The sequence below is a fragment of the Acomys russatus genome, chromosome 2 (genome assembly GCF_903995435.1).
Source record: "Acomys russatus chromosome 2, mAcoRus1.1, whole genome shotgun sequence".
NCBI classification, from domain to species: Eukaryota; Metazoa; Chordata; class Mammalia; order Rodentia; family Muridae; genus Acomys; species Acomys russatus.
In genome coordinates, this window is record NC_067138.1 from 94,470,867 (window position 1) to 94,498,754 (window position 27,888).

At 41.6% G+C, this 27,888-nt stretch overlaps 1 protein-coding gene across 1 annotated transcript; it reads right to left on the reverse strand.

The window, feature by feature from the left end:
- Hacd4 (3-hydroxyacyl-CoA dehydratase 4) lies at positions 1-25,633 on the reverse strand. The gene is made up of 7 exons (XM_051164050.1): positions 25,582-25,633; positions 24,207-24,310; positions 20,239-20,366; positions 12,395-12,507; positions 8,723-8,829; positions 5,443-5,568; positions 1-773 (listed from the first exon to the last, which is right to left on the reverse strand). Exons 1-7 carry the CDS (start codon positions 25,617-25,619, stop codon positions 691-693), a joined length of 699 nt encoding a protein of 232 aa, XP_051020007.1. The 5' UTR covers positions 25,620-25,633; the 3' UTR covers positions 1-690.
- Positions 25,634-27,888: the final 2,255 nt, after the last annotated feature.

A 27,888-nucleotide genomic window follows, 5' to 3' on the forward strand; every position in this document is an offset into this window, starting at 1 on the left:
TCTATTAGCTGTAACTCAAACTAGCAATGTTCCTGCTAGAGTGGCTGATCAGAGCTACAGTTCACATCTACACTACTGTTTCTGAATGGACTAGCATCTTGCTCTTAGATGTCCAAACCTGAACCCTAAAACATAAATTTCTGTGGTTTTGACAACTAAGTTCTGTAAAGGGGGGGGGGGCACACTTTGTGACACAGCAACAACCTGAGCTAAGACATGGGAAGATGTTTGGTTTTTTTCTAAATGTATATAATTTTCATGATTCTAAGGGCAAGGCATTTGTCCATAGAGTATGTTACCCTAGAGTTAAAGATATTTTATAATGTTCCATTCCTATAAATCTGCTAGTTGTGACTGCACAAGTTAGTCAGTTCATTTCTCAAGTCAACTGAATGTACCCCCACTGAATCTATTTCTCATTAACTCTAGAGGAAAACATTCAGACTTCGCACAGTACAAAGGTGACTTGTATGAAGCCGAGCGTCCTGGTGAAGCAGGGTATGCTGACCATTGAGGATTTGTTCTTAAAGCACAGTAGATGCAGAACAGAATGCCATGGCGCCTGCAGTAATTCATGCTGTACATATTTGTATTCTAAGTTCTTTCTCCAGCAGATGCCCAGTGCTGTACTGGCTGCAGCTCAGTCCACCAGCCCATCTTCTCTCCTGTGCGACGGGCAGGAATGCCGCCTCACATTTTCTTCTGTTTGACGGAAAAGACTCGGAGGACGTCTTTTCTTTCGGTGTAAAGATGGCTGTAGGTGAAATACATACCTGTGGTACAAGAGGAAGTGAGGTTGGTTAGCCATTTCTCTGAAAGGATCTGTGGTTTTAGAACACAGGCAGAGGGCTGCTGGAATTCTAGAAGCAATCATTAGAAGGCAAGACCCAGGAGGGCATGTGAAGAACTGTCCGGATTTCGCACAGAAAGGGAATGCAAGCAGACTCTCCCATCCAGCTCACTCTGATGCAGGCTGCCCCCCTCCCCCTTCCCTGCTTCTTTGGTAGCTTTCTTACACTTGAGAGCCCTTGTCTCAGACATGATTATTATCTAGATAATTTGTGAAAGGTCGAGGTAGGAAAATGAAAATAATGGAAGTCTTTTCCCCAGTTTCCTGGAAAAGATTTAGTTGATCAAGTTTGTGCAAATATAATTTTCTATTAGCCTACACTACATCTTATTAATTTACTTTTAAATAGCTTTACTCTTTGGTTTCAGGCTTCCTATGTGTGTGCTACAGTACATTCTAGTGGGTTCAATTTGGTATATTTCCACACACGCTGTGGGATGCACTCATCACAGCTCACCTCCCTCCTACCGCCCTTCCAGCCCATCGTAATCACAAGTCAACATTCATGTCAGTTCTCACATTTTCACATGTAACAGAGAGCATGGCTTGTCTTGCTTAACATGCCCTCTGTTTCTAGTCATTGTCCTAGAATAACAGGAATTCACCCTTTATGGCTAAATGCCCCGCTGTGTGAGGATGCACTGTATTTTCTCTATCCATCCATGTTGACAAACTCCTGGGCTGGTTCCGCACCTTTCAATTGTGACTATCATTTGGGTATGCATCCTTTTGTAGTACGCTGCCAACTTCACTTCCTTTTGCCTTCTTTCTGGGGCAGCTGGATCACATGTTAGTTCTATCTTTAGTCCTTTGCGGAACTTCCACACTGTTGCAGTAGTGCCTGCACTGATTCGCATCCCCAACAACAGTGGTTTCTTTTTCTCACTAGCATTTGCTTTTGTTGTTGTTTGGTTGATAACAGCCTATCTTACTGGACTTAAATGATAGCTCACTGATTATATTCCCCTCATAGTTAGTGAAATGCAACTTTTCCCCCCACAGTAATTGGCTGTATATACATACACTTTGTAACTCTATTCTGATCACAAATATATTTTCTAATTGTATTACTTATTTCATATTAAATTTTTTCAGGTCTCCACACCTTCAGAATAGTTGGCACCTGAAGGTTTTCTCTTTCCTCTCTTATATACTTTGCCATGTAGACGCTTTCTAATTTGAAGCCGTCTCATTAATTCTTGCTTTTGTTTCCTGAGGCATTGGCATCTTATTCAAGAAGAATCATTTGTACCATACTGTTAAGTGTTCTGCTGGTACTTTCAGAGTTTCAGATCCTATATTAAGGTATTTGATAGTTTAATCTCTGTGTAGGGTGTGGGTCTGGTCAGGTGTCAGTGTGTGTGTGTGTGTGTGTGTGTGTGTGTGTGTGTACCCCATCCTCCCAGCACTGTGTGTTTCTCTAATATGTATTGTTATTGGTGGCGTATTTCTTTCTGGAGTCTTTATTCTATTTCACTGTTAAATGTGCCTTTTATGCCGATGTCACACTACTTGTTACTGAGCTCTGCCTTATGTCTTGCAATCAGGTGTTGTGATGTCTCCAGCTTTGGTCTTTCTGTTTGAGTCAGGGTCTTCTGGGCTGGCATACTAATTTTATTGGGTGTTGTTCGGTTGTTGTTGTTGGACTTTTGTGCAGCATGTCATTTTTGTCTTATTCTTTTTTAAAATTATTTTCTTAAAAGCATATGTGTGGGTATGTGTTTGTGGTGCTTGCACATGTGATGTGCTGGTGCACACAGCGGATGGCAAAGGAAGGCTCAGCTCTTGGCTACATCACGCTCTGCCGTATTCCACCAAGACAAGGCATTCACTGAACCTGGAGCTGACATAGCAGCCAACAAGCCCCAGGAATTCTCTTGTTTCTACCTCCAACAGCCCCGAGTTGCAGGTGTATGGCCACACCCAGTTGTTGTTGTTGTTTTCCCTAGATGCTAGGGATTCAAATTCAGGTCCAGGTGCTTGTACAGCGCAGCTCCTACCCACTGACTGGTGACCTCAGCCCTCAAATGCCAACGGTGTTTTTATGGAGACTGCACTGGATCCCTATCACTCTGAACACTAAAGACATTTGATGACATCTGCCAATCCATGAAAATAAGCAGTCTTCATCTTTTAAATCTTCAGTTTCTCGTCAGTGTTTTGTACTTTTTTTTTTTTATAGAAGAGTTGCACTTTCTTAGTTTGTTCCTAGGTATGCTTTGTGATTATTGTGATTTAGATTTCCTTCATAAACTTTTCCTTAGCAAATTCAAGTCACATAAAGTCCTAAGTAGACAGAGTTGTTTGTTTCGTTCGTTCGTTTGCTTGTTTTGAATGAACTTTGTGTTCTTCATCAAAAGTATGTTAGAGGTCAGACAAGGCTGTAGGGTATGTTATGTCTGTCCTGGATGCCGCCCACATTAAAAGCTTCCTTCACTGGTACTGTTTTCCTGCTTTACTCAGTCTGTTTCTCCCTCCCAGTAGTTCTGGTGAAGTCTCTACTGCTCCCTGCCCAACACACCCGGTTGGTTGGTTGTTTTGCTCTGTTTTTAAAACAAGGTCTCACTCTCTAGCACAGGCTCTCCTAATGCTGACAACCTCCTGAGTGCTGGGATTTCAGCTGTGAGCCTCATATCCAGCTTTAAGGTTTTTCTCTGCATCTGCAAACAGGGATCATTTGGCTCCCTTCTTTACTATGTATCTGCCCTTTTCTTTTGCTAATTGCTCTGACTAAAATTAATATGACATTGAAAAAGAGCAAGGACGGTGGACAACTTGTCTTGGACATCTTGCCTTGTTCCTGATAAGAAGAAACACTTTAATTTTCAATATTCAGTATATTAGTTGTGGGCTTGTCATACATAACTTGGTCTTGTATTTTATCATGAGTGGATGTGGAACTTTATCAAATGATTTTTCTTCATCTACTTGCATGGCTTTTATATCGTATGGCAGTTTGTTGATTTGTAGAGGTTGAACCATTCTTGCATCTGGAAATGAAGCCTGCCTGATTATAGTGTGAGATCTTTCTGATTTACCAGGAGTTTATTGAAGATTTCAGCATCTACATTGACTAGGGATGTTGGCTTATAGTTCCTCTTCATTTCCTATTAAGGTTTGGTAATGGTAATGCTAGCCCAATTGATTACCTATTTATTTGAGAAGACTTAGCACTGACTGCTCTTTCAGATCTTGGTAAAATTCATCAGTGAAGCCATCTCATCCTGGCTTTTCTGCATTGGAGATTTATTACGCATTCATTACTCATGACTACTCTATTCAGGTTTTTCTATATCCTGTTGAAGTTCTATATCCTGTTGGTTGAGTTTTGGTAGTTCTTTTATATTCAGAAATGTTTCCATTTCTTCTAGATTTCCTAATTTGTTAACAGGCCGTTTCTCAAAATAGGCCCAACTGGTTGTCTGTACATCTGAGCTTTGGTTTGTAATGTCTCCTTTGACATTCTGATTTCTTGGGATCTTGTGTTTTGGGGTGTTATTCTCACTGAAGCTTTATCTGCTTTTTTGTACTGTCAGAGGAATAACTAACTTCGTTTCTCTGACCCTGGTGCTTCTAATTTTCTGTTTTATTTCTGAATAGATACAAAGTTATTTGGGATTTGGCTTATTCTTGCTTTCTTACTCCTTGAGATGCATGACTAAGCTGATTTTTTAAATACTCCTTGTTTATATTTTTATTCATTATTCTTAGCATTGTTTTTGATATATCCCACAGGTGTGGGATCCTGTATTTCCACTGGTGTCAAGAATGTTTTAAGTTTCTCTTAGTCTTCAGTGGCCTTCTGTTTGTGGGAAAAAGTGAAGATGTGGCACGGCCAGCGTGTGTGTGTGTGTGTGTGTGTGTGTGTGTGTGTGTGTGTGTGTGTGTGTGTAAATGTGGCCCTGCCTGGAACTCACTACAGAGATCTACCTGCCTCTGCCTCCCAAGTGCTGGGATGAAAGGCATGAATCCCTAAGGCTGGCTCAAGTGTAACTTTTTAAAAGATCTATTTCATGTGTTTGTGTTTTATGTACATGTACCACATGCACACATGCTGCTAGAAGGGGTGTGGATCCCCTGGAAGTGAAATTATGGATGGCTGTGAGATGCCGTGTGGGTGCTAGAAACTGAACTTGGGTCCTCTGTAAGAGCTCTTAAGCACTAAGCCATCACTCCACTCCCTCCCTGCAAGGGTAAGTTTTTGTTTTAAGTTTTTCTTGAGCCTTTATCATCAACTTCCTGTTTGCCTGCCAGGGAGTGGCAGCATATAAAGTCAAACAGAACACAAAACGGGCATAAATGGGAAAAAATAAAAAAGAGCGGATCGCTCCGTTTGGCATTTTGTTTTATAGGCGTGTCCTCATGGTCAAGCACATATTGTGCTGGCAGCACTGTTCTTGCTGTGAAGTGGAATTGCATAATGTTAGATTTCGTGATGCACCCCAGAGGGCACCCAGGGCCTTAAGCAGACTGTCCAGCTCGTTGGGCTGTGCTTCCTCTTTAGTTCCTCGCACGTTTACCAGGCTGTTGAGGTCAATGGCAGCATAAACTGAAACTCGCAAGAAGAATGCAAAGACAAAGCACCTGCTTACCTATGAAGAGCATCATGAGATACAGCTTCAGCACGTAAGGGAGATAGGTGGACATGTCAGATGGCAGCACGGTGGAGTTGGTGCCAAGTGACTCAAAATAAGGCAGTGACTGATAGATGGCAAACGCTGTTTAAAGAAAAAAGGGTCGTAAAGATTCCCGTTCTGGTCACAGAGGTTTGGGTATGTGTGTGTGTGTGTGTGTGTGTGTGTGTGTGTGTGTGTGTGTGTGTGTGTTTAATGAAGGACATCTTGAATTGGTAATAACAATTTGTGATGACTGCTGAATCCTTTTAGGTAAAGGTGCAGCTTCTTATAGAAACCTGTGGAGTGACTGTCACTTAAATCGCTCCAGCATTCCACTGTGTACCCGCTGTTGAATCTACACATGTCATGCTTACATGGAAGGACTGTGTAGCACTTCTTAAAAGGATGACTTAAAAATACATCTGTCCTCACTCACAAATAGGGAGACAGTCGGGTATGTGTTTTCCTCTTGGGGTTACATGACACCTGTTTAACACAGTGAAGATTCTGAGAGGTTCTACAACAATAAAATGGATCACCCATCACTCTGTCACCATGTCTGGCCTTAGAATATCTTCTTTCTCCTCAGTCCTAGAAGTACTTAATGCAAATTGGGGGGAACTATGAGAATGCTGACCTAAATTATTCTGTGGGAGGAGCTAGTTTAGTGTTAGGCACATATAGAGGACCTATATCACATATGCAGATTTTTAAATAGCAGTTCATGCAGTAAAATCGCATGTTATAGTTATCTGAGCTGCTGCCATCCAGGGAAATGAAGTAAAACGTAAAAAAATGAAATAAAATAAAAAATACTTTGTGTATTTAAGTGTTTTGCCTGCATGCAGTCCCCACGGAAGCCAGAAGAGGGCAGTGGAACTGCTGGGACTGGAATTACAGACAGTTGTGAGCTTCCCTGTGGGTGCTGAGAACCAAACCCAGGTCCTCTGGAAAAGCAGCCACTGCTGTTAACTGCTGAGCGAGCCATCCCTTCAGCTCCCTGCTGCACTATTTTTTTTTTTTTTTTTACAATATCCACTTAGTCGAAAATTATTCCAAAATAAAATGGGTGCAATGTGACAAAGTTGGGAGCTAGGACAGATATGGGATGAGTGGCACTGGTGCAGGATTTCCAATGGACATCAAACATGCCATTAACAAGGGCTGACTCCAGGTCTCGAGCATTCTGACAGAGGAGTAATCACCTGGGTGTTTATAGTTTTGTTTATTTGTTGAGTGTATCAGACATAAAATTTACAGCTTTAAATTTAAATAAGAGTTATTAACTTTATTAAAAGTATGTTTCCTTTCCTGCATAGTTTTATACTCTGGAACACTCAGTTCATGAGGAGGAAAGCCCACAGGCAGCCCTTCTCCATTATGTGGAGAGTCATCATTGACACTGTCACGTGTGTGCCTTGATTTTTTTCTGCTGATACTTCGGTTTGGTTGTTGGGAGAGTGATTTTAAGAGCTAGTCAAAGATAGGGAGTTATGTGGCATCCATATCAAAACAGGCTTCCCTAGTCAGGGAAGGGGCTAGAAATCAGGACACCAATAATACAAATGGTTTTTGTATACTTATTCATCCCTTGTTTTTAGGAAAAGAGTCCATTATATAATATTGAGAAATAATTAACTTATCATTTTGCTAATATAGTTTTAATTAATAAATCATAATGTATATACTTATAGGTAATAGTAGGTTTTCTAAAATATGTATAGAATGCCGAACAATGAAATCTAGTATTTAACATCTCATTTTTCTGTAGGAAGGTAATTGAATTTATCTTTCGGAAATGTACACTATTATTGGCTGTACTCACTTTGTTGTGCATATCTTACAATTGGTTTTCTCCTTATGTAAACCTATACTCTTCCAAACATTCATTCCTTTTGTGTTCTTTATAGTATTTCCATATGACAAGACAAATAAATGCACTCAGTAAATCTTCCAAGAATGAGGGATTTCATTCTTAAAGAATTGGGTGACTGGGTTTTTTTTTTTCCTTTTTGTTCTTGTTTTTAATGATTTCTAAAACAATTCTCTAGATTCTCTGAAAACAATATACTCCAATTTTTAAAAATTCATTTTTAAAACAGTAGAAAATTTTAAATTCTGATTTATTATCTCTACCCATTAGTAAATATTGAAACATGTGGTTTTCTTTTATATACTAGCCTTCAAATACTCACAATTATTGGCAACAGCACCCTTTTCATAATGTTTGTATTTTCCTGTAATTATTTTAACATGCTTTTTGCATTATTTAAAATCTTTAATCTTGACTTTCAGAAGAACTCCTGTAGCCTGTCAAATCCACTACTGGGGGAAGCATTTGTTCTTTATTTAGCTCAAGTTCTTTGAAGAATTCTTACTTTAGTTATTTAATTTTACTTTATTAATACAGGCAATAATTGATTTCTTCTTTATTAGGCATGTATACTGCTGCATGTGAGAAAGGAAGGAAGCAAAAGACAGGCACCTGTGTGTACATATGTATCTAGTTTAATCAGGGACATGCAACCAAGAATCATGCAAATATGTAGTTGCAGCTGAGATGTACCCTATGGAGTATTAGTCTGTTGTGCTGTACTGGGGAACCACTTTAGCTGATGTCAGAGCCCTCCCTGTGAAAGTGGATAGTCATGGGAAGGTGCTCAAATGGATCCTGGTGGCCGTAGGGTGTTTAGGAGGTGATAAGCACTCTAGCCAGAGATGACCAAGTATCTAAGTATTAAAACAAACAAACTCTAGCTCCTCTACATGTTGAACCTCTTTTGGGTCTATAAACAGACTCGGGGGTGCAGTGAGTTGCCCCAAACTCATAGTTAATGAAAGGAAGGGCCTGGATGCTGATGCTTATTTCTGGCCCTGTAGTGTGTGCTGTGCAGGGCACCTCTACCTTGACCTTTAGGTCTCTCTCCTCCTCCCCTTTCTTCCCCTCTCTCCTTTCCTCCCCAACCCACTTTCTCCTTTTCCTTCTCAATCTTTGAGACAGTTTCTCCCTATATATCCTTGGCTGGCCTGGAACTCTGTGTAGACCAGGCTGGCCTCGGTGCCTCTACCCCCAGGGTTGCAGGTGTACCTACCACACCCCGCTGAACCTTGCTCCTCTGCAGCAAGGAAATGGATAGTTCTTATTATTAGGAAGTCAAGAACTACCAAAAATTAGCAATATCCTCATCAAAAATATTAGCGAGTGATCATAGCTCAACAGCTTATATCAGTCAGAAATAGAACCCATGACTCTTACCTTCGGCAAGAACACACAGAGGGTAAATTGGCATCCACAGTGTTTGGCTGAGCCATGTCAAGGCAGCATATGATATTCCTATGACTGAGAGCATGCTGTATGTGTACCTGGAAGAAACAGGTAGTTCATAAACAGTTGCTGCTGCTGACTGGGAAATAAGAGAAGAAAAAAACCTTACTACAAATTAAACACTGGAATACACTTGGAACTGTGGGAATTACGTGCTTTATTTCCTATCGTTTAAGCAAGGAGGGGTAAGAATGGTGTATTGTTGTGGGGGGAACCTATGTCTCTCAGGCTTATCTCCTGGGGTGGATCATAGATAATTATACAGCTGAACAGAGCAAGAATGTAGCTCTTACCTCTTTCTAAGAAATTACAGTTATAAGCTTCTGTGATTAATGACTTCATTTTTATTTAAAAGCCAAGCTCATTTTATGCAGCAACAGCTAGGCTTCCTGAAAAGACAGACCTACTTGCACACATTTTAAAGGATGGATTTATTAAAATACAACTCCCAAATCCATATCTACCATCCCTTTGTTTCTGCAGGTTTGACTTGTTACATAATCAGAACTAGCCTTGGGATGAGGTTTGGGGTACAGTGGGTAACTTGAAAGCTGTTAGTGCAAAGTTGCTTCTGTAATTTTACTTATATAAATAAGTAAGTGGTTTCTATGCTTCAGCACGCATCAGAGTTACTCAGATGGCCTATTGACTCACAAATGCCATCTCCTTCCTCTCTTCTTCATTCAGCTAAGGGTCCCAGCCCAGGAGAAGATACAGCTCACATCCAGGGCAGGTCTTCCTCAGCTAAACTCTGGAATTCCATGGGAACACCCAAAAGGTATGCCTCCTTAGTGCCCTTGGAATCCAGTTAAGTCCGCAATAGTAATGATCACAGTAACTCACTAATACAGTTCAAATCATCTTTTGTGCTGTTCCTTGTGGTGTTGGGTGCATTGTCAAATACAACTTGACCTTTTGCGTGCAGTATCCAGTTATCTTGTTACCTTTTGTTGACCCATTGACTCTCGTGGGACCTTTGTGAAGACTTAACCCAAACTAGAAGGGGTTGTCTCCGAACTGTCAAATCCATCCCCTGATTAGTATGTAGACTTGTGTCACACTCATGACAATTGACGCTCTATAGTAAGCCCTCAATTGAGACCAGGGAGAGCAAGTGTGTTCTTTAAAAAGGTTGGCTCATCTGAGTTCAGGATCCTATGTGAATTTTAAGACCAGCCTTTCAATTTCTGCAACAAACCCAATTGAGATCCTAACAGAGCTTACAATAACCTTGTGGATTGATTAGTGGAAACTGGCATCTTAAAATGTTAAGTTTCCAAGGTGGAATTCCCTTCCATTTATCAAGATCTCTATTGTACAAGGTCTGCCTATTTTGTTAAGTGTTTTCCTGAATACTGCATTCTGTTGGAGGTTTTCATAAACAGGGTTGGTTTTGTTATTTTCATTTTCAGATAGTTCAGTGAAAACGTATAGAAATATAACTGATTTGTGTTGATCTTGTGTTGTACATCTCTCGTAAACTTGTTGGTCACTTCCGGTTTTCTACCACCTGGAAGTCTTTTACATCTTTTCCCCTAATTGCTGTGCCTAGGAAGTTGGATACAGTGTTGAACAGTGGCCTGTACGGATGGCTGTCCTGAGGAGGAAGCTTCCGTCTCATCATTAGCTCTCGTGTTAGTTGTACTCTTCTCACAGGTGTTCTGACAGATGAGTAAGCTCCCTGTTCATTATTTTCTTTAAACATTACTTCACAGTTGATTGAGATATTCCCACCCTCACTCTGCAGAGAGAACAGTATCAATGAAAGCTTGTGTGTGGGTTCTCATGGCAGTACTTATTGCCAAAATGTGGGAATACTGCAAATATGCATCAACTGTATGGATAATCCGTGTTATGTTGATACAAGAGAACATTATTCAGCCATAAAATGCCATGAAATACCTTTACATGCTATTAAAACTGTATTGACAATATTATTCCAAGGAAAAAGAAGATAGTAACAAAAGACTACATATTCAGTTATTCCATTTATATGAAACACAAAATAGAAAACCCATAGAGATAGTATGAAAATGATTGCTAGGGCCTGGGCAGGGAGGTAATTTGGAGTGCTGTGCACATATGTGGGCAGGATTTATAATGGGTGATAAAAATGTTCTTCAACTATATAAGAGTGATGGTTGTGCATCTGTGGGTATATAGAAACCCATACATTTATGTTTAAAAAATTAAATTTGTGGTAGATAAGGCATACTCAATAAAATAGCTGTTTACAAAAAGTTAAGTGGTTTGGCCAAGATTATGTAGCAAATAAGTAGTGGAGGTGGGTTTCATTCTGCTGTGTCCTCTATGTTCCCAAATCATCCCGTGACAATCTAGTACCACTTCTAATGCGAAAGTCATTTTGTTCTGTTGTGTTTATCTGAAAATGGATACTGAGGTAGATAGATTCCCTCCACTCTATCAGAAGGCTGTGGTACCTAATGAAGACCAATACCTTGTATAAATAGGAAGTCACAGGCTACAAAAGTGTTAGTCTAAAATGCTATTTTTAAAACATCAAATAGCTTACTGAGTACAGGTACAATCTTTAGGACTCAAGCCATTGTTGAGGCTCTATCTTAACTTGGCCAAGTTATTTACAATAGAGCTGGATAAAATAAACAATCTCAGCCAAAAAACAAAAAACAAAAACAAACAGCCAAACAAACAAACAAAAAACCAAGACTTTCAGAACACTCATCCAGATGTTTGAAGCAGCAGTAGTTCCTGGGGATGCCACTAAGTTAACCACTGGATCCCACTAGAGGTGTGTACAGAAATGGATATAAGGGTACATTTTCCCTCACAGAAATGAGCTCCCATTTTAGAACATTCTTAAAGTCACAGAAACCAACTGTTGTAGTTTGCTTCTCAGTTGCTGTGACAAGACATTTACCAAACCCAACCAAATTGTAACCCATCACTGAAGGAGGCCTGGGCCCTTCGGGCAGGGCCTGAAGCAGTGACCAGGAAAGGTGCTTACTGACTTGCTTCCAGGCCCACAGTGGGCTGGACCATCCTCCATCAATTAGCAATTAAGAAAATGCCTCCACAGTCAGTTGCTCAGCTGAGGTTCCCCTTTTCCCAGGTGTCAGTTGACTACTAAAGCTAACTTTGACACCAACTTTGTGGGTCCTGACAAGTAATGGAAGTCCTGTGTTGCTTATTAAAATAGTGCATACTAGAACAAGGACAGGGCGCCTTCCATTAGTGTATAACTCTGAGGTCATTTCAGGTTGGTGGCATGGTGAAGGCTTGTGCTGGGAACCTGAGAGCCTCAGATTTGCACTTGGAATACCAAGGTTTGGTTTTCAGCTCCCTTGATATGCTCATTATTGAAAGTCTACATATACATTTCCATTCTACTATAAAATGATATACAATGAGGCTGTTCTGTCTCTTTCAGAGTAACCAGTATGAGCAGCAGTAAAGCAGTTTTGCCTTGCTTTTAGCAGATTGATGGATGACTAAGACAGGGTCTCACTATGTAGTCCTGGCTGGCCTGAAACGAGCTATGTAGGCCAGGCTGGCCTTGAACTTGCAGAAATTCACCTATCTTTACCTCTGAGACCACCATGCCCAGAAATTTTGATTACTTACCTTACCATGTCCAGTAGATTCCAAAAGATGAATAAAACACACACTACATATTTCTCTTGGACTTCCTCTTGACTGGTGATGACACCAAAAAGGATGATCACTCTCTCTGTGAGCTAATAAAAACCAGTTAAGAATGAAGGCCATCTGTTAGGCCATTTTCTAACTTTAATAGAATGCTTTGTTTAAAAGAATGCTTTCACTGGAAATACACTTTCTAAGCTATTACAGTGGCAGTCTTTGAAAAAGTTGAGTTATGAATGGACTTAATTTCTGGCTTTTTTGTTTGTTTTTCTGTGCTTTTCTAATTATTTATAATTAAACAAAGATAACATTTTATCTAATTCACGATATTTCCTCTCTTCTTGACATATACACATTTCTGTTACTTTGGCAGGCTCCTACTTGAGTGTCCACTATGTATTAGGTCAGCAGTCCTTAACTTCTGGGTCACAATCCCTTTAGGGGTCAAATGACCATTCATAGCAGTCACCTAAGACCATCCAAAAACACAGCTACTTACATTATAACTCATAATAGTAGCAAAATTACAGTTATGAAGGAGAAACAAAAATAATTTTGTGGTTGGAATCACCACAACATGAGGATCTGTGAAAGGGTCACAGCATTAGCAAGGTTGAGAACCACCGCTTTAGATGGTACAGTGAAAAACCGGTCCTGCCTCCAGACTTAGTGGTGGGGCATGTATTTACAGTGCAGCATTCTGAAGAGGGAAGCACACTTAAGGAAAGAGATACTTGCTGTCAGAGACAAGGGTGCAGACAAGCAACATTTCAACTGGCTCTTGATTGGAATTGTCAAGTAGAGTGATCTGAGGAAAGGCAAGAGCAGCCTGAGCAGAGGCAGCAGTGTGACGATGTAAGGTGCCCTGTGGAAAGGAGCAAGAACCATGGAGGGGCTAGAGTGGATGGTGTGGAGAAAGAAAAATAAGAAAAGTAATTGAAAATGTGTTTGGGGCTGGGTTGTGAAGGGCTTTGATTGACAGGCCAGGAAATTTCAATTTAGCCAATAGAGAAGCCAGTGTTACTTTTTTTTTTTTTCCTCTTTTTTGCAGGGCAGTAATATAACCCTAACCCTCATAAGGCAGTGGAAAATAGAATTTAACACATTCTTGGAATAGATGTTATATATGCCAAGTTATACACATTTAAAGATCATTGAGAATTCACATATTTTTGGCTTAGCTCCAATTACCAGATTAAATAAAACACAATCCTCTTTTCAAGTGCCTTGTGTTATATTAACACAGCCTGTACAGCCTACATTCTTGTGTTTAACAGGGCATTGTTCTCAATGGTCAAAAAATAGACTTGAGGTCGATGGAGCATATTAGTGGCACAGGAGAAGAAACCATAATGGGATTGATTTGTATTTTCTCATAGGCGTATTTTTTAAGCTGATTCAGGAAAAAAAAATTATGGAATAATCCACAGTAGAATCATGGGCTGTTAGTTTTAAAAAAAAAAACCCAAGATTTGTCAACAGCAGTCCACATGATCAGAGATCCACACGTGTAAGCTATGTCAGCATGTTTGTGACTTAACAGAGGTGAGTCAAGAGGGCCCTTGCTTGCCTAAGGGAAAGGAGACATGATTCAAACTTAGTCAGTCCATGGGAGTTATCCACAGAGCTCTTTTCCCCTTGAGCAGTCCTTTAATATGTAATGATCTAGTTTCTTGATTTAACTTAATTGTGGTTATATAAATCCTTCTAAACTACAATTTTAAAAACTTGAGTAACCCAGCCTGGCTGACACGACTCCCTGCAGCTTTAGGACGTAAGACGTGAGCACCTCACAGATGTGTAGGCACTGTCTCATCTTGCATTGGATCAATGCCTAAAACTCAGAGAACCTATAATCTTGCTACACATCTCAGGAAATATACATACATTGTTGCATGCAACATAGATTTCTAATTTCATGGTTGAGTTCTTAAAAGCTGTAGACTTACAGGAATCCTTTACATAGAACGTTCTAATGCTAGCCCAACCCCATCCTCACTTGGATGAAATCTGGAGACAGGAGAATTTGAATGCTGTGTCCATACCATGGGCGAATAGGAAGTCCAAGTGTCCAGGTCACCAGATTTGTAAGTAATACATTATGCCAGGCTGCTCTTCAAATGATGAGGACAGACGGAACCCTACAGTGAGCCTGGAGTTGTATGATATCAGCAGAGGCTCTGGGGCTCCTTACCAGTGCGGTCCTGAGTGGCATAGAAATCAGCAGTGGACATGCCCCCAAGTGCCAACCACAGCATATATACAGACATAGGTTCCCCACCATATGCAGTGTCAACCTTATTTATTATCTGATGGTTATTTAGCTATATCAATGGCAGCAAAATAGAGGGATTTAGAGATAGAAGGTTGATAAAAGTATTTTCTGCCAATTTCCAAATTGACAGTTTTTTATTTAATCTCCACAATAACATTAAGAAGGCACTGTTACTATTTATTTGCTTTTACTCAAAAGCATGTTTGACTAGGTGATAATGACTTCCTTCATGTTTGGAATCAAAATCTAGATAGAGACCCTAAGTCCTGTATTCTGAAACACTAGGACCTCTTCATTTTTGTTATTTTGGGGGGCCACTCCGGAAACTAACATCTAGACAAAGGTCTGTTCTTTAAAGGAGTTTCTATAGCTGCCTAGATGGCTTAGCAGGTCGGGGTGCTGGCCAGGTAGGCATGGCTACCTGAAAACACAATCCTGGAACCCTCATCGATGGGTAAAGAGAAAACTGACTCCTCAGCCTTGTCCTGTGACCTCTGCATGTGCGGCTGGCACATACATTTAAATGACTGAAGTCATGTTGTTGGTTGACAAGGCACTTTATATATGGGAAGGGTGCTTGAACATGGGTAGGTCAAGCAAAAAACTGGAGATAAACTCAGTGGTCCATACAAATGGTAGGCATGGAGGTGGGGGTGGGGACTGCTGAGAAGTGTTCTTGCAGGAGGGCGAGGAGGCATGAGATGCCCAACATTCATTAAGAAATGTATGAAATGTCAAACAATATTTTTTTTCCATTAAAAAAAAAAGATAGGAAAACTAAAGGGTGAAAATGGCACCACAACTATAGGAAGAACTTCTCAAACTCAATAAGTTTTAATCTCAAAATTATCATTTTATTAAAATTTTAACTATTTAAAATCTTATGAATGTTTTAGAAAAACACAAAACATATTTGTACATGCGTTATATGTGTTTGAATGTGAGGAGATATGTGTACATATGTGTGGAGGCCCGTGGTCGATCTCCAGCATCATCTTCTCTCACTGTCCACTTTTTTAAAAAAAGACAAGTCTTTTCACTGAGCCCAGAGCTTACTGACCCATCAAAACCAGGCCAGAAAGATCCAGGGCTCCTTCTTTCTCTACCTGCCCGGCACTAGGATTAGATATGGGTGCCACCACACCTGTCCTTCCGTAAATGTTAATTAACCTTGGGGCAAAGGGGTGATATGAATGTGTGGCATGCACACCACGGTACACGTGTGGAGGTCAGAGTACGACTTTTCAGACTTGGCATTCTCCCTCTCCCTTAAGAGGGTCCCAGGGGATTGAGCTCAGCCTGCCCGATTTGTGGAACAAGCACTTCCCTCGCTGAGCAACTTCTCTGGCTAAAGACATAAGTTCTTTAAAGATAACTTCAAAAGAGCATTTATTTGTCTGCGGTACACATGTGGAGTATTGACTCAGAGCACCAAGGAGGTTCTCTTAATGTCTAATCTTTAAGGAAAGACTCCTTAAGGAACAGACCACTGTCTAGATCTTAGTTTTGGAGTGGCCACCAAAGTGACAACAACGAAAAGACCTTAGTATTTCAGAACATAGTATTTAGGGTCATAATGTCCTGCTTTCGATTCCAGACCTGTAGGAAGTACTGTTTGCAGGTTATTTTTCTACAGAGATAATGAAGACTCCCAGTGGATTTTTAAAGAGCTATTCTGCATTTGTAAAGTTACTATGAAGATACCTTTGTCCCTGTTCACTGAAGAACTCTGGACAACATGACAAGACTGTGTGGAGAGTTCAGCCCCCCAGAGCTTACAGCTTAGGGCACTTACCACTCAACACAGCAGCAGCGTTACCTCTAGTCATAAAAGTCTATTCTCAACTCCAAGTCTACATGGAGAAAAAGCTGAGAGATCTTTATGGGAAGTCCAAAGATGACTTAGTCTAGCAGTCAAAGTCAGCTGCTTCCCAGCCTGCAGAAATCGGACTGGAAACCGCAGTCCTCTCACAAGGAAGTTAGACAGTACCCTTGCGCTCCCTTCATGTGTGCCCCTGGGGGGCTGTGATAATATCTCTCCTTATTCTCAACACAAACTGGTGACTTTGGTTAATACAGAAGTGTTTCCTGCACTTGACTTGAACCTATATGGATGTAAAACAGTTACAGTGTTTTGATTTACAGATTTTTTGTTAAGTTGTATATAAATGTTTAAGATGGATACATTGACAGCAGTGCTCATGGTTATCGATGCAGGGGCAGGATATAGCACTGAGCTACTTGCAGTGAGCCTAACTATATTCCTTTGAGAGTTTCCTATAATGTCAAACACTGTGGTACAAAAATTCATCTGGGTTGTTTTCCCCTTTAAGTTAAAATGTCCACAGGTTTTGTCAAGAATAGCTTCTGACCTCAGTCACAGTCATAGGGGTGGGGAGTAAGGGGAAAATGGGAGGGAGGAAGGAATGGAAGGATACAAGGGAAGGGATAACCATTTAGATATAATATGAATAAATTAATTAAAAAAATATATATATATAATAGCTTCTGAGGTTTCGGCACAAATGAAAACTGAACAACACCTTCAAAATCAGCCCTTCAGGTGTGGCTGTATTCCCACTCTTTAACAGTCAAGTTTTGGGGGGTTGGTTTTTCTTCAAAGAAATCTATCAAAATCAACCAGTCCCCACTTAACTTTAAAAAAAACACTGATGCAATGAAATATGCAAAATTGTTTGGAAGGAAAGGACTGGAAAGGGGAAACTCTTAGCTTTCATTTGTATGGTCCTTTTTAACATGCTTTTGTATCTTTTGAAGTTTCCCACTTGAAACTAATCAAAGCTCTGTTTTATTTCTGTATATAATTTAAGTGTCAAGCTTTATGTTATATTTCTGTATATAATTTAAGTGGTATATAAGAATTATAAGCAACGAAAGTCTATAAACACCTTTTGTATTATAGTCTTATATTTTTTCCTTGTATTTTAAAAATGAAATATAGATGTCTGTTAAATAACAACTGTCTTATAGTGTGTGTTTTCTCCTCTTGTTTTAGCAATTGCATATGATTTTTAAAATTATGGTTTATTGCTTGCTGTCAGATATGTGAAGGTAAATCATTTAATAACTCAGTACAATGAACAAACCCAAATCTACCCTCACTCCCGTGGCACCAGCACTTGCCAGATGTCACAGCAGTTGTCCAACTAGCTAATCCTAATCCACTGTTTGTGCCAGCTGGAATTATTTATCTTGACATTTTGGAGAACTGTTCTCAAAAGAACACCTTCTGGTGTAGCCATGTGATGCCACAACTCTGTAGACATAACTCTTGTCCTCTTTGAAGCCGCAGGACATGCTGTGTTTATAAAATACTGCCTGCAGGCCGCCTTAATCAGTGTAGAGAACTCAGCGGCTGTAAGTACTGTTTCTTCATGTAAAAATGGGGAAACAGGAACACCGCAAATGATTGCACAACCTAGGGTTTTGTTACAATATCTTTAAATGGCGTCCTTGGGGTCATCTCGTAATGAGGGGACTCTAATTGTCTGCAGAATTTTTATAAAGAAAGGGACAGAATATGAGACTTTACCTTGATGGCTTAATAAAGCTTTTCCAATACCATCCCATTCTGAGAATAATGCTATAAAAGCAACAGAGGGCAGATACAACCTCAAGTAAAAGAGGAAGCCAGATAGGCAGTCAAAAGAGCTGTGCTCATCATCTGGGATGCTCATCTTTGGCCCTGGTACCCTGATCCCTGCTTGTCCTTCCCCAGAACTGAGGACTTGGTCATTGTGCTCCATTAGCACTGACCTTGGCAAACTCATTTTTAAAATAAATGTATCTGCAGGTGTATTTGCTATTGTTATTAAGTGACCAAATCAGGAATTGGTTCTTTGGTTTCAGTGATGGTTTTATATGCCACCTGAGATTTAATTAGTAGTGATTAAGAACCATACTTGAATTTTCTGAAATTTGTACATCTCCAAAAAAAAAATCACATGTCTCAGTTCTACAGTAATTTTGCTTACTAGGCAAATCTAGGTAATTTTGTCCAGCAAACAATATGCATGCATTTTCTAAGGATATTTTATGCTTTCACTCAGTTTTCTTCCTGATGAGGTTATTAGTCTCACAGTGTGCATTAACAGATTAACAACTAACACAACCTTTAGTTTAGTTTTGAAAATGCTGTGTTACCAAGAAATCAGCATTAGCCAAAAAAGAAAAAAGAAAACAAAAGAAAAGAAAAGTGAGAAGCCCTTCAAAGAAGAGTAAAAGTGACAACGTGACTTAGATTTTTATATGAACTTGATACAGCTCCTAGTGAATAATTCTGTAAGATGGGCTGCAGCTTCCTCATGCTCTGGGTTGGTAGTTCTGCTCTCCAAACTTAGCATCCTGGTGTACACACTGTGGCAGTTTCAAAGTATAGCAGACCCATAACATTAGAAATACCAACACATCCTGTTTCTAAACTATCATTGCTTCTGTGACTAATCTGTGCCCCTTTGTAATTTGTAAAGTAACATGTTTAAGGAGATTCTGTGAGCTCTTAGCTGGTTAATTTTAGTATAACTATATTGCCCACTATTACCTCCATTTTAAAGTATTTGATATTTCAACTTAAAATGCCTTCATTCTAATGAATCGTACCTCTCTATGTTTGTTTACTAAGTAGAATTAAATCTACCCCATATCTTTTAAAACCTGTGTGTGTGCATGTGTGCAGTGCACGTGAGGAGGTCTGAGGACAACTTGTAGGAGTTAATTCTTTCCCTCTGTAATGTGAGCTCCAGAGATTAAACTCAGGTCACCATGCTTGGTGGCAAATACCCTTACCAGCCATCTCACTGACCTATTCTTGCTGTGCCCTTCCATAAATACCTTTAATATTTATAATGCTATGTTCTTATTTGACGCATGAGGATAATACTATTATTTACATCCTTTAAACTCTCCTAGTAATTTAAGCAAACTAGCACAAGGATCTATAATGCTGCACCCAACAAGTTTTAAGCTCTATGTTTACATTCTAAACTGGGTATTTAAACTTACTGAATATTTAAATACATTAAGATTATGATGTTTTTCAGAACAGTTTGTTTTCAGATTTCTTTTGAGGATACCTAAAATTATGCTCCTTTAGATGGTTATTCCAATTCTTGGAGATTTTTAAATGTGTATCTGTGTAGTCAGTATCATTTTGCATTTTTAATGGAAAATACTATTTACAACAAATTTAGTCTTAATTCAGCAAGAGTTTTCTATGTGGAGTATCTACTAGTAAATTTCCAATCTTCTGTCAACCTGCCTTTAAAACAAACACTATCATTTTGTTTTTTAACCCCGTATTCTTTCCTGCCAACAGCCCAGCAGTTGTGAATAGCTGTGGGACAGGGACCATACAGTGCACAGGCTGGCCAGTGGCACCGCCCAGACACTGCCAATGGGCCATTCTAACTGTCATGGTCTAGGTAAGAGAACCCTCTGACTGAGTTCTGCCATAAACTCATGAGGGGCTATAAATAGGACAAAGTCAAAAATTAAATGGCCTCCATAGTAACAGCATGAGTAGACTTACCTGCAAAAACCTTGGAACAAGATGATTGGGCTCAAGACCAGTATAAATGTGCAGCAGCTCCAGGAGCGAAATGGACTGGCAAACCCGCATAACCAGCCCAATAGCGTGGAAAGTGTCGGCCATTGAATCTGTGTCAGCAAATGACAAATACAGACACAGTGAGTCAGGACTGTGTCAGAGCAGCTGGGCACAGTGGCACACGCTTTTAATCCCAGCACTCAGGGAGTCAGAGGCAGGTGGATCGCTGTGAGTTTGAGGCCAGCCTGGTCTACAGGACAGCCAAGGAAAATCCTGTCTTTAAACAACAACAACAAAACAAAACTCATCCACCCCCCCAAAAAAAGACTATCAGAGTGCACATTTGCAACTGTCTGTCTTTATTGTATGTGCGCAAATCATTCTAAATAAGCTCCTAAATTGTAGCAATGTGATACATCCCTGGAAAATATTGTGGTACTTATAAGAAGTACTATGGTACTTACAGGAAGTATATACAGTTCTTTTAATTGGTCATAAACCAAGAAGATTTGAAACTTACAAAGTCTTCACAGCCAAGGCTGTTGTATTTATTCCTAATATATCACAGACATAAGGACAAGTCATAGAGGCTTTGCCTGACAAAGTTCCAGAGACCTCTGACTGTCCAGCATGATCTCTAGACATCCAGAACAGCTGTTGAGGCTTTGCTTAACAAAGTTACAAATATCTCTGGCTGTTCACCACTGCTCTTGAATATTATGTATTGTCCAGGTATAATTTTGCCTTAAAATTTCTTTAAAATCTCTTTTTTCTTCTAAAACTTTCTATTTCTCACTTTGACTATGAGCTCTAATGAAATTCTCACAGGGAAAATTTTGTCCCACAGAGAATGTTGAAAGAAGGCATCTGGCCAAAGGCTTGAGACAATGAGAGAGTTCTTGGCTTTGACTATGTGCAGTCAGGCGGAAACTACTTAGAAGAAAGTTAGGACCTTGACATAACAGTACCTGGCTAGATACTGTTAGCTGTAGAAAAATTTCTTTAAAATCTGCTTTGAGAGCAATAGATGGTAGGCTTGGAACATCATGCTTTATAGATACTTTACAACAGAGGACCCCTTGGCTTAGATAGTATATCTATTGGTTTGGCATTGGGAGTAAGTCAAGTTTTTTCTTTATTAGAGAACATTTAGCTCAAGCTATGTTGCTATGACAATCATGTAAACACAATGGCTTTAGCCCAGGGAAATGTATGATTAAACTCAGTATTAAGAAATAATAATCAGTCCATACTGACCATTACTTGAATATTGATTGATTTTTGCTGTATGCTTTATTATAGGTTATATAGAACTGTTGTATTTCCTTGTTAGACTGTTCTCTTGCTTTGTTGAATTTTGAATGTCCTATTGATTGTAAAAGATGAGAAAAATCATGATATAATCTATAATAAAAAAATTTAACTTCACTTTAAATAAAATGCTGGAGTTGGCCCAAGGAATAACAGAGACAAGAGACAGAAAAGTAAAGTTCTCCTGGGCTTTAAGACCTTTCAGCTTGTGGTGCTCCATATTTGACCACCTCCCCTTGCTGGAGAGGCCTGGTGTCACTCAAAGAAAGCCTATGACCATATAGTGGGGGAGGAGACCCCCTCAGTCTGAGACCTAGGGGAGGGGAATAGGTTGAAAGTGGGAGGGAGAGAGGAACAGGAGAATACAAGTGATGGGATAACAATTGAGTTGTAATCTGAATAAATTAATAAAAAATTTTTTTAAAAAAACCTTTCCGTTTGTACCACATATACCTGGTTGTAGTATTTCTTTTTCCACCCGTTCTCAACTTCTCCTAGTTCCTATTATAGCCAGTTGTTTCCCCAATGGTTGGTTTCCCCTAACTAGCTGTTCACTGTCTGCTCAATTCTCCCTGCCTTGCACCCACCAAGACTTTCTCTTCTCTCCTCTTCACTGTTCCCAGAGCTGGTCTGTGGGAATAATATATGAGATTCCCAAGCAATTCCAACCAGTCATAATCTAACCCTTGAAGTGTAGTTTGGGGGTGAAAAAAAGGGCAATGAGAAAAACTGATTTCAGAGACATTTTGTAGAAATGATACTGATGGAGCAATGCAGTCCATCCAATACGATGGTTGGCTACACTTGGGTCCTACACACACACACACTGAACTTTGAAGTTGGCATTGTGAGAAGATACAACCGAGGAAATAAAATAAAGGGAACAGATGGTCCTCTGTCAACAAACTTGCTGCTTCAAGATCTTAAATAAAATCCTGTCACATTTAGAGTCTTCTAAGGGTGATTTCTAAGGGATTCGTATGATTATAACTGACTAGGCACTGGGGCTTCGTTTCTTGGTGTCTATAAGGTGGATGCTGTCATCAGCATGTCCCTCTCAGAGACAATCCCTGACACACCAATAGTCCACACTCCTACCCACAGCCCTGAAGAAAAGGTAGCGGGCCACACAAGTTCAAGGCTCTGTTGCTCTTGGTCTACTCAGTATGTCACTGCCTGGGGCAGCACTTCTCAGCCTGTGAATCGAAACCCGCTTGTGGGTCCCACAGCCCTTTCACAGGGCTCCCACATTAGGTATCCTGCACATCAAATATTTACATCACAATTTGTAACAGTAGCAAAGTTGCAGTTATGAAGTAGCAACAAAATAATTTTATGGTATGTGGGGGGGATGGGGGTGTAGGGATGGGGGGTCTGGGGGGTCCCCACAACATGAGGAGCCGCAGCATTAGGAAGGTTGAGAACCACTGGCTTAGGGAATGGAACTGGGCTCCCACTGCATTGTTCTTGGTCTTCCTTTCAAATGAACAAACCAGGTAGGTATAATTGTAAGTAGCTGCTACACTTACTGTTGTATAGCATAAAGACACTGCTGGCTAAAGGCTCTTTCCCCACGAGCGAGGGGTGGGGCCACCTTAGAGTTCTTGCTTGGGGCATGGGATGTGAATGACCTACAGCCTGCCCACACAGCCTCATCTCATGGTCAGGGTGCAGAAGTGACAGTCTCTTACCACTTGTACCTTAGTGTCCCTCGCTTGAAAACTCTCAGCCCTCGTAGTTGACATTCGAGCCTACTGCTATAGCTGAGATTATTAACAAAGGCAAAAAAAAAAAAAAAGTGCAAATTTTCAGTGGAAGCACAGAACACTTTGTAGCAGCCTGCTAGATGGGCATGGTACAGCAGTCTCAGCTGATGAGGCCAGTGTAGTTTTTTTCCAGCCACGCTCCTGCTTGTTTTTAGCTAAACCAGCAGTTGCTCAAATTGTCGAGTCACCACCAAACAGTTGTAAACTGTGATGACACTTACTCATGTGGGTATGGGACACGGAGAATGTTGTTTTGACAGTCACTTGGTGATTCATTATTTAACAATCTGAAGTGAATAGTTTAGAGCAGCATCCTGACTTTTTAGGAAACTGAAGGAAGCTTATGAGTCAAGTCATCAATACCAACTCCACGTAGATGAGTAGTCATCATCGGTGTGCTGTGTCACATACATATTACTTCTTAAGGCATCAAATGGGGTGGGAGGGGCGTGGCACAAAGTTCGTCATTCAATTACTGATAGTCTCCAGCTACCCTAAACTTGGGGGATAGAAAGCTATGGCAGTTTCATTAACTTCTCATTGCTCTGCATAGACTGTCAGGCTGGAACTTACAGCTCCTCAAAACGCATTGAATTTGTGAGTTTGGTGCAGAACCAAAATGAAGCACCTCAAAGATAGGTCTTTGCTTTCAGAGCAACGGAGGAAGACAGAGCCCTCCTGCTCCGTGGTCTCAAATTCTCCCTGCTCCAAACATGTTTTAAGTTTCAACTAATAAAATGCAGTGATGGAGGAACAAACTCTAGGGAAGTGAGTGATGCCAGGTGTACTGCATGGAAGTTCAAATGAAAATCGACAAGGCCAGATGAAAACACGGAATAAAAGATAAAGATCAAAACTGTTCAGGAGCTTTACCTTTCCCAAATGAGAAGAATCTGACCATCATGTTTGTCAGGATCCATGAGTGGCCACAGAACTGGATTAAGTAATAGACAAAAAGATACACATTCTTCCTATACCTACAAACACAAAAAAAAAAAAAAAAATGCCATTAAACAGGTCATTTAGTGTGCCAGTCAAACCAAGCAGGCAAAAGAAAACTGTCCCATGTCAGAGTTCTGTATCAGGGTCTTTCACTGGGTTGTCCCTCCAAACCCATCAGAATTTGATGGGATGAACTTGTCTAACGTGACTATATTGATTGAAATTGCTTAAACCCAAAGGTAGTTCTTTTCCACCCTTCATTCTCATCTTTGATACAGTTCTAACCTTGTTTCTGTACCTCTTGCAGCCACTGTAAGGACGGCTTCGAAATTTGGAGCGGACAGGGAAGAAAGTGAAGGTAGAAGGGAAGCCGCTCAGCTTGCCAGATGAACTTGAAAGCGTTACTGTTATCACAGGGGAGGGGTCACAGTTGTCTGACTCGGTAATTGAACTTGACTTTTGAAGGTGGTGTGATTAAGATCTCTCTCTCTCTCTCTCTCTCTCTCTCTCTCTCTCTCTCTCTCTCTCTCTCTCTCTCCCTCCCTCCCTCCCTCTCTCCTTCCCTTCTGGCCACCACCTCCTGCTGTATTTTACAAGGGAAGCTAGCTCTCCTCATCAGACACACATAGAAAGCAGTTTAGTTGCTCAGCGCCACCCCCACCCCACCCCCTAAAAAAAAGGAAGTCAAGCTGAGTGTAAAATGTGTGTGGGTTGCTGGAGCGATGACTAAGAAAAGATTGACAGATTCTTGGTTTGAAGGAACTGGAAAAGGCGGTGTTTGAAGGACTCCCCGGTGTGCAGGTTGGCTGAGGCGGTCTTGGCAGTGTAAACAAGACGGGAAACTTCTGAGAAACAAGATACATAAGCTGGGAAACAGACTCTCTGGAGCAGGCAACAGATGACCAAAACTGCTAACGTGGTTAGAAGGGGTAAACTCCAACCCAAACACAATCACCTGGCTTCAGGTAAATAGGCGCCCAAGGCCCTAGCTTCCCTGGAATCCTTCCTGTGATGAGCGATGCTGCCACAGGCCAGGCTGAAAATTCACCCCGCACCCAAGTCTAGGGGGCCACGGGGTCGAGAAAGGTAAGGGCTTGTGTGAGTGCAAGAAGAGAAAAGGCGGCCATGCAGCCTGCCCTTTCATTTTCTCATCTCCAAAAACCAGAAAGGAGGGAAACAGCAGAGCATGCAATCCGCTAACGCCGGACAGGAGGAGCAGAGTCAGGGGCTTCGCCTGTGAGCGCAAGCTGATGGCGGGCTCCGGCCCAGCGCCCTGCCCTCCCCTCCCCGCCATCCCGCGCCCTACCTGGGCTGCAGCCAGGCGGGCAGCATCAAGGGCCCCATGGGCCACAGGCAGCACCTCCGGGGAAACAGCAGGAGCCGGCTGGGAAGGCGCACAGGGAGGCCCCGGGCTGAGCGCGGAAGGGCGGGGCCTCAACACACTCAGCAAGTTTGTTTTTTGTTTTTTTAAGCGGAGGTCGAGAGATGGGCAGGCGATGGAAGCTAAGATCCTGCCATGCCGCACTCGACAGCTGGCCGGGCATGGGAAGTAGGCGGGATGAACAAACACATCCGCACCCTAGCTTTACCAAACTCATCTCAGGCTAGAGAACAATACCCCACCCCACCCCCAACCCAGTCAGGATATCACCTGCCTAAGCTTAACTGACTCTAAGGGGCCCCAGTGTGCACGGTCCACAGGATGGCCAGGACTTGTCTTAGAAGATCTAGGTGACAGTGACGCGCTTTTTATTCATCAAGTTAATGTCGCCATCCATGGCCAACACTCCTACACACCTTTTCCTGGTTTCTTGGGACAATGGCATCCCATCTCTTACTCAAATGAGACCCACCTCCTGAGTTTGTAAGAATCAGATTCCAGTTATTTTGTTCTGCCAGGTAAAAGAACAAAACGACCCCCTCCCCCCACCCTCACCCCCCACCCTCACCCCCACCCCCAAAATAGCACTTTTCCCCCATAGAACAAAAAACAACAGGTGGAACAGTGGCACACAGTTACCAAAAAGAAGAAGAAAAAAGGAAAAAAAAAAAAAAAAAAAAGGAAGCTGCTGCTTTAAGAAATATTGTCACTTACCACAGGTCACACAACTGATAAACAGCAGGGTTAGATATTAGAGTCAGCAATTTTTCTTGTTGGCCCATGGTTTTCTTCCTCAAAGCTACGTCTACCAATCTGTGTCTTCAGCCAGGGGCAGGGTCCCCTGTAGGCCCCACCACTTCCCAAGGCCTTTGCCAGCTGTTACCCTGTCCTCGGTCATATCTTTGTCCCCTCCTATACACTGGCTCCCACGGCAGTTTAAGAACATGGTCATAGCGCAGGTGGTGGGCCACACCTGTAACGCCAGCACGCTACACTGAGGCAGGAAGATGATCTCACGGCTTCAATATCAGCCTGGGCTACATAATGAATTCCAAGGCAGCCTGGGTACAGAGCAGACCTGGGGGTCGGGTGGGGAGTGTGCACATTTTCTAATCTCTTGCCCTAGAGTTTTGGGTTCACCTTTCCAACACCCTCACCAGCTGCTACCATCTATTTTCATCATCCAAGGCCTCCTCTCACTCCATGCACCTTACAGTTTAGCCTCCCAACATTCCTACGGCTGCTCTTAGGGTTCCTCGAGTTCTCTTAACGCTCCCCCAGCCTTTGTTTATAGGAAGAGAGGATCTGAGTTAAATGGCACACTGATACCCAAGCAAACACAGGCGAGTAACTGTTTCCAAAGCCATCTGCGCCCAAGGCTAGCAGCAAGACAGGGTGTTCTGGGTGGACTGGAGCTGCGAGGGCAGGAAGTCTGCCAGCGAAGATATCCGTTTATCAGCAAACACATCTTCAGCCCCTCCTCCCTGGCTTTCCTTCTCCAGCTCTGCATATGGCTGACTTTCCGTCTCTCTGAACAGCCTCCTCCTTCTGCTTCCTCAGAGGCCTACCTTTGGTCAGCTCTTCCGCTCATCCGTCACATGACCCTTCAGCAAAGACAGCCACGAGGCGCATGCCCAGTCCCATCACATGACCCTTCAGCAGAGACAGCCACCAGGCGCATGCCCAGTCCCATCACATGACCCTTCAGCAGAGACAGCCACCAGGCGCATGCCCAGTCCCATCACATGACCTTTCAGCAGAGACAGCCGCCAGGCGCATGCACAGTCCCTTGCAGACTTTCCAATTTTGCCAGCATTAGTCCCAATTCCCTGAATACCAGCTCTGGCCTTGGAACAGTTTCTGGGTATTTCTTTGTAAAGTCTCATCATTCCCTCCAGTTCAAACTGTTTAAGCTCAGCACCTGTCGTCCTACACCACTGCCTAATGTCCCATAGGCAGGTCACCATTCCCACAGCCGCTTGGATTGTTAAGTCTCTACATCCAATACAGTCCTATCAATTGGAGCTACGCCTAACTTTCTGCATGCATTCGTGCTCTCCAGCATCAGGGTGAGGTGAAGCTACTCCCCCAACCACCCCCACCTCTACCCCACTCCCGTCAACTAAGTCTACAACGTCACCACATACATCCGCCTCCTGCATCATCCACGTGCTCACTTGCCTTGTATCTTTCTGAGGCATCAAAGATTCCATGTTAGTGCCAGATGAAAAA

Bases quoted from the DNA above. Each gene is read 5' to 3' on its own strand.
- Hacd4 (XM_051164050.1), bottom strand. From the start codon at position 25,619: ATGGGGCCCTTGATGCTGCCCGCCTGGCTGCAGCCCAG. The intron at 20,367-24,206 runs GTAAAGCTCCTG...TTGCTGACACAG, and splicing joins ATTCTTCTCATTTGGGAAAG to ATTCAATGGCCGACACTTTC. The intron at 8,830-12,394 runs GTAAGTAATCAA...TGTTTCTTCCAG, and splicing joins AATCTACTGGACATGGTAAG to GTACACATACAGCATGCTCT.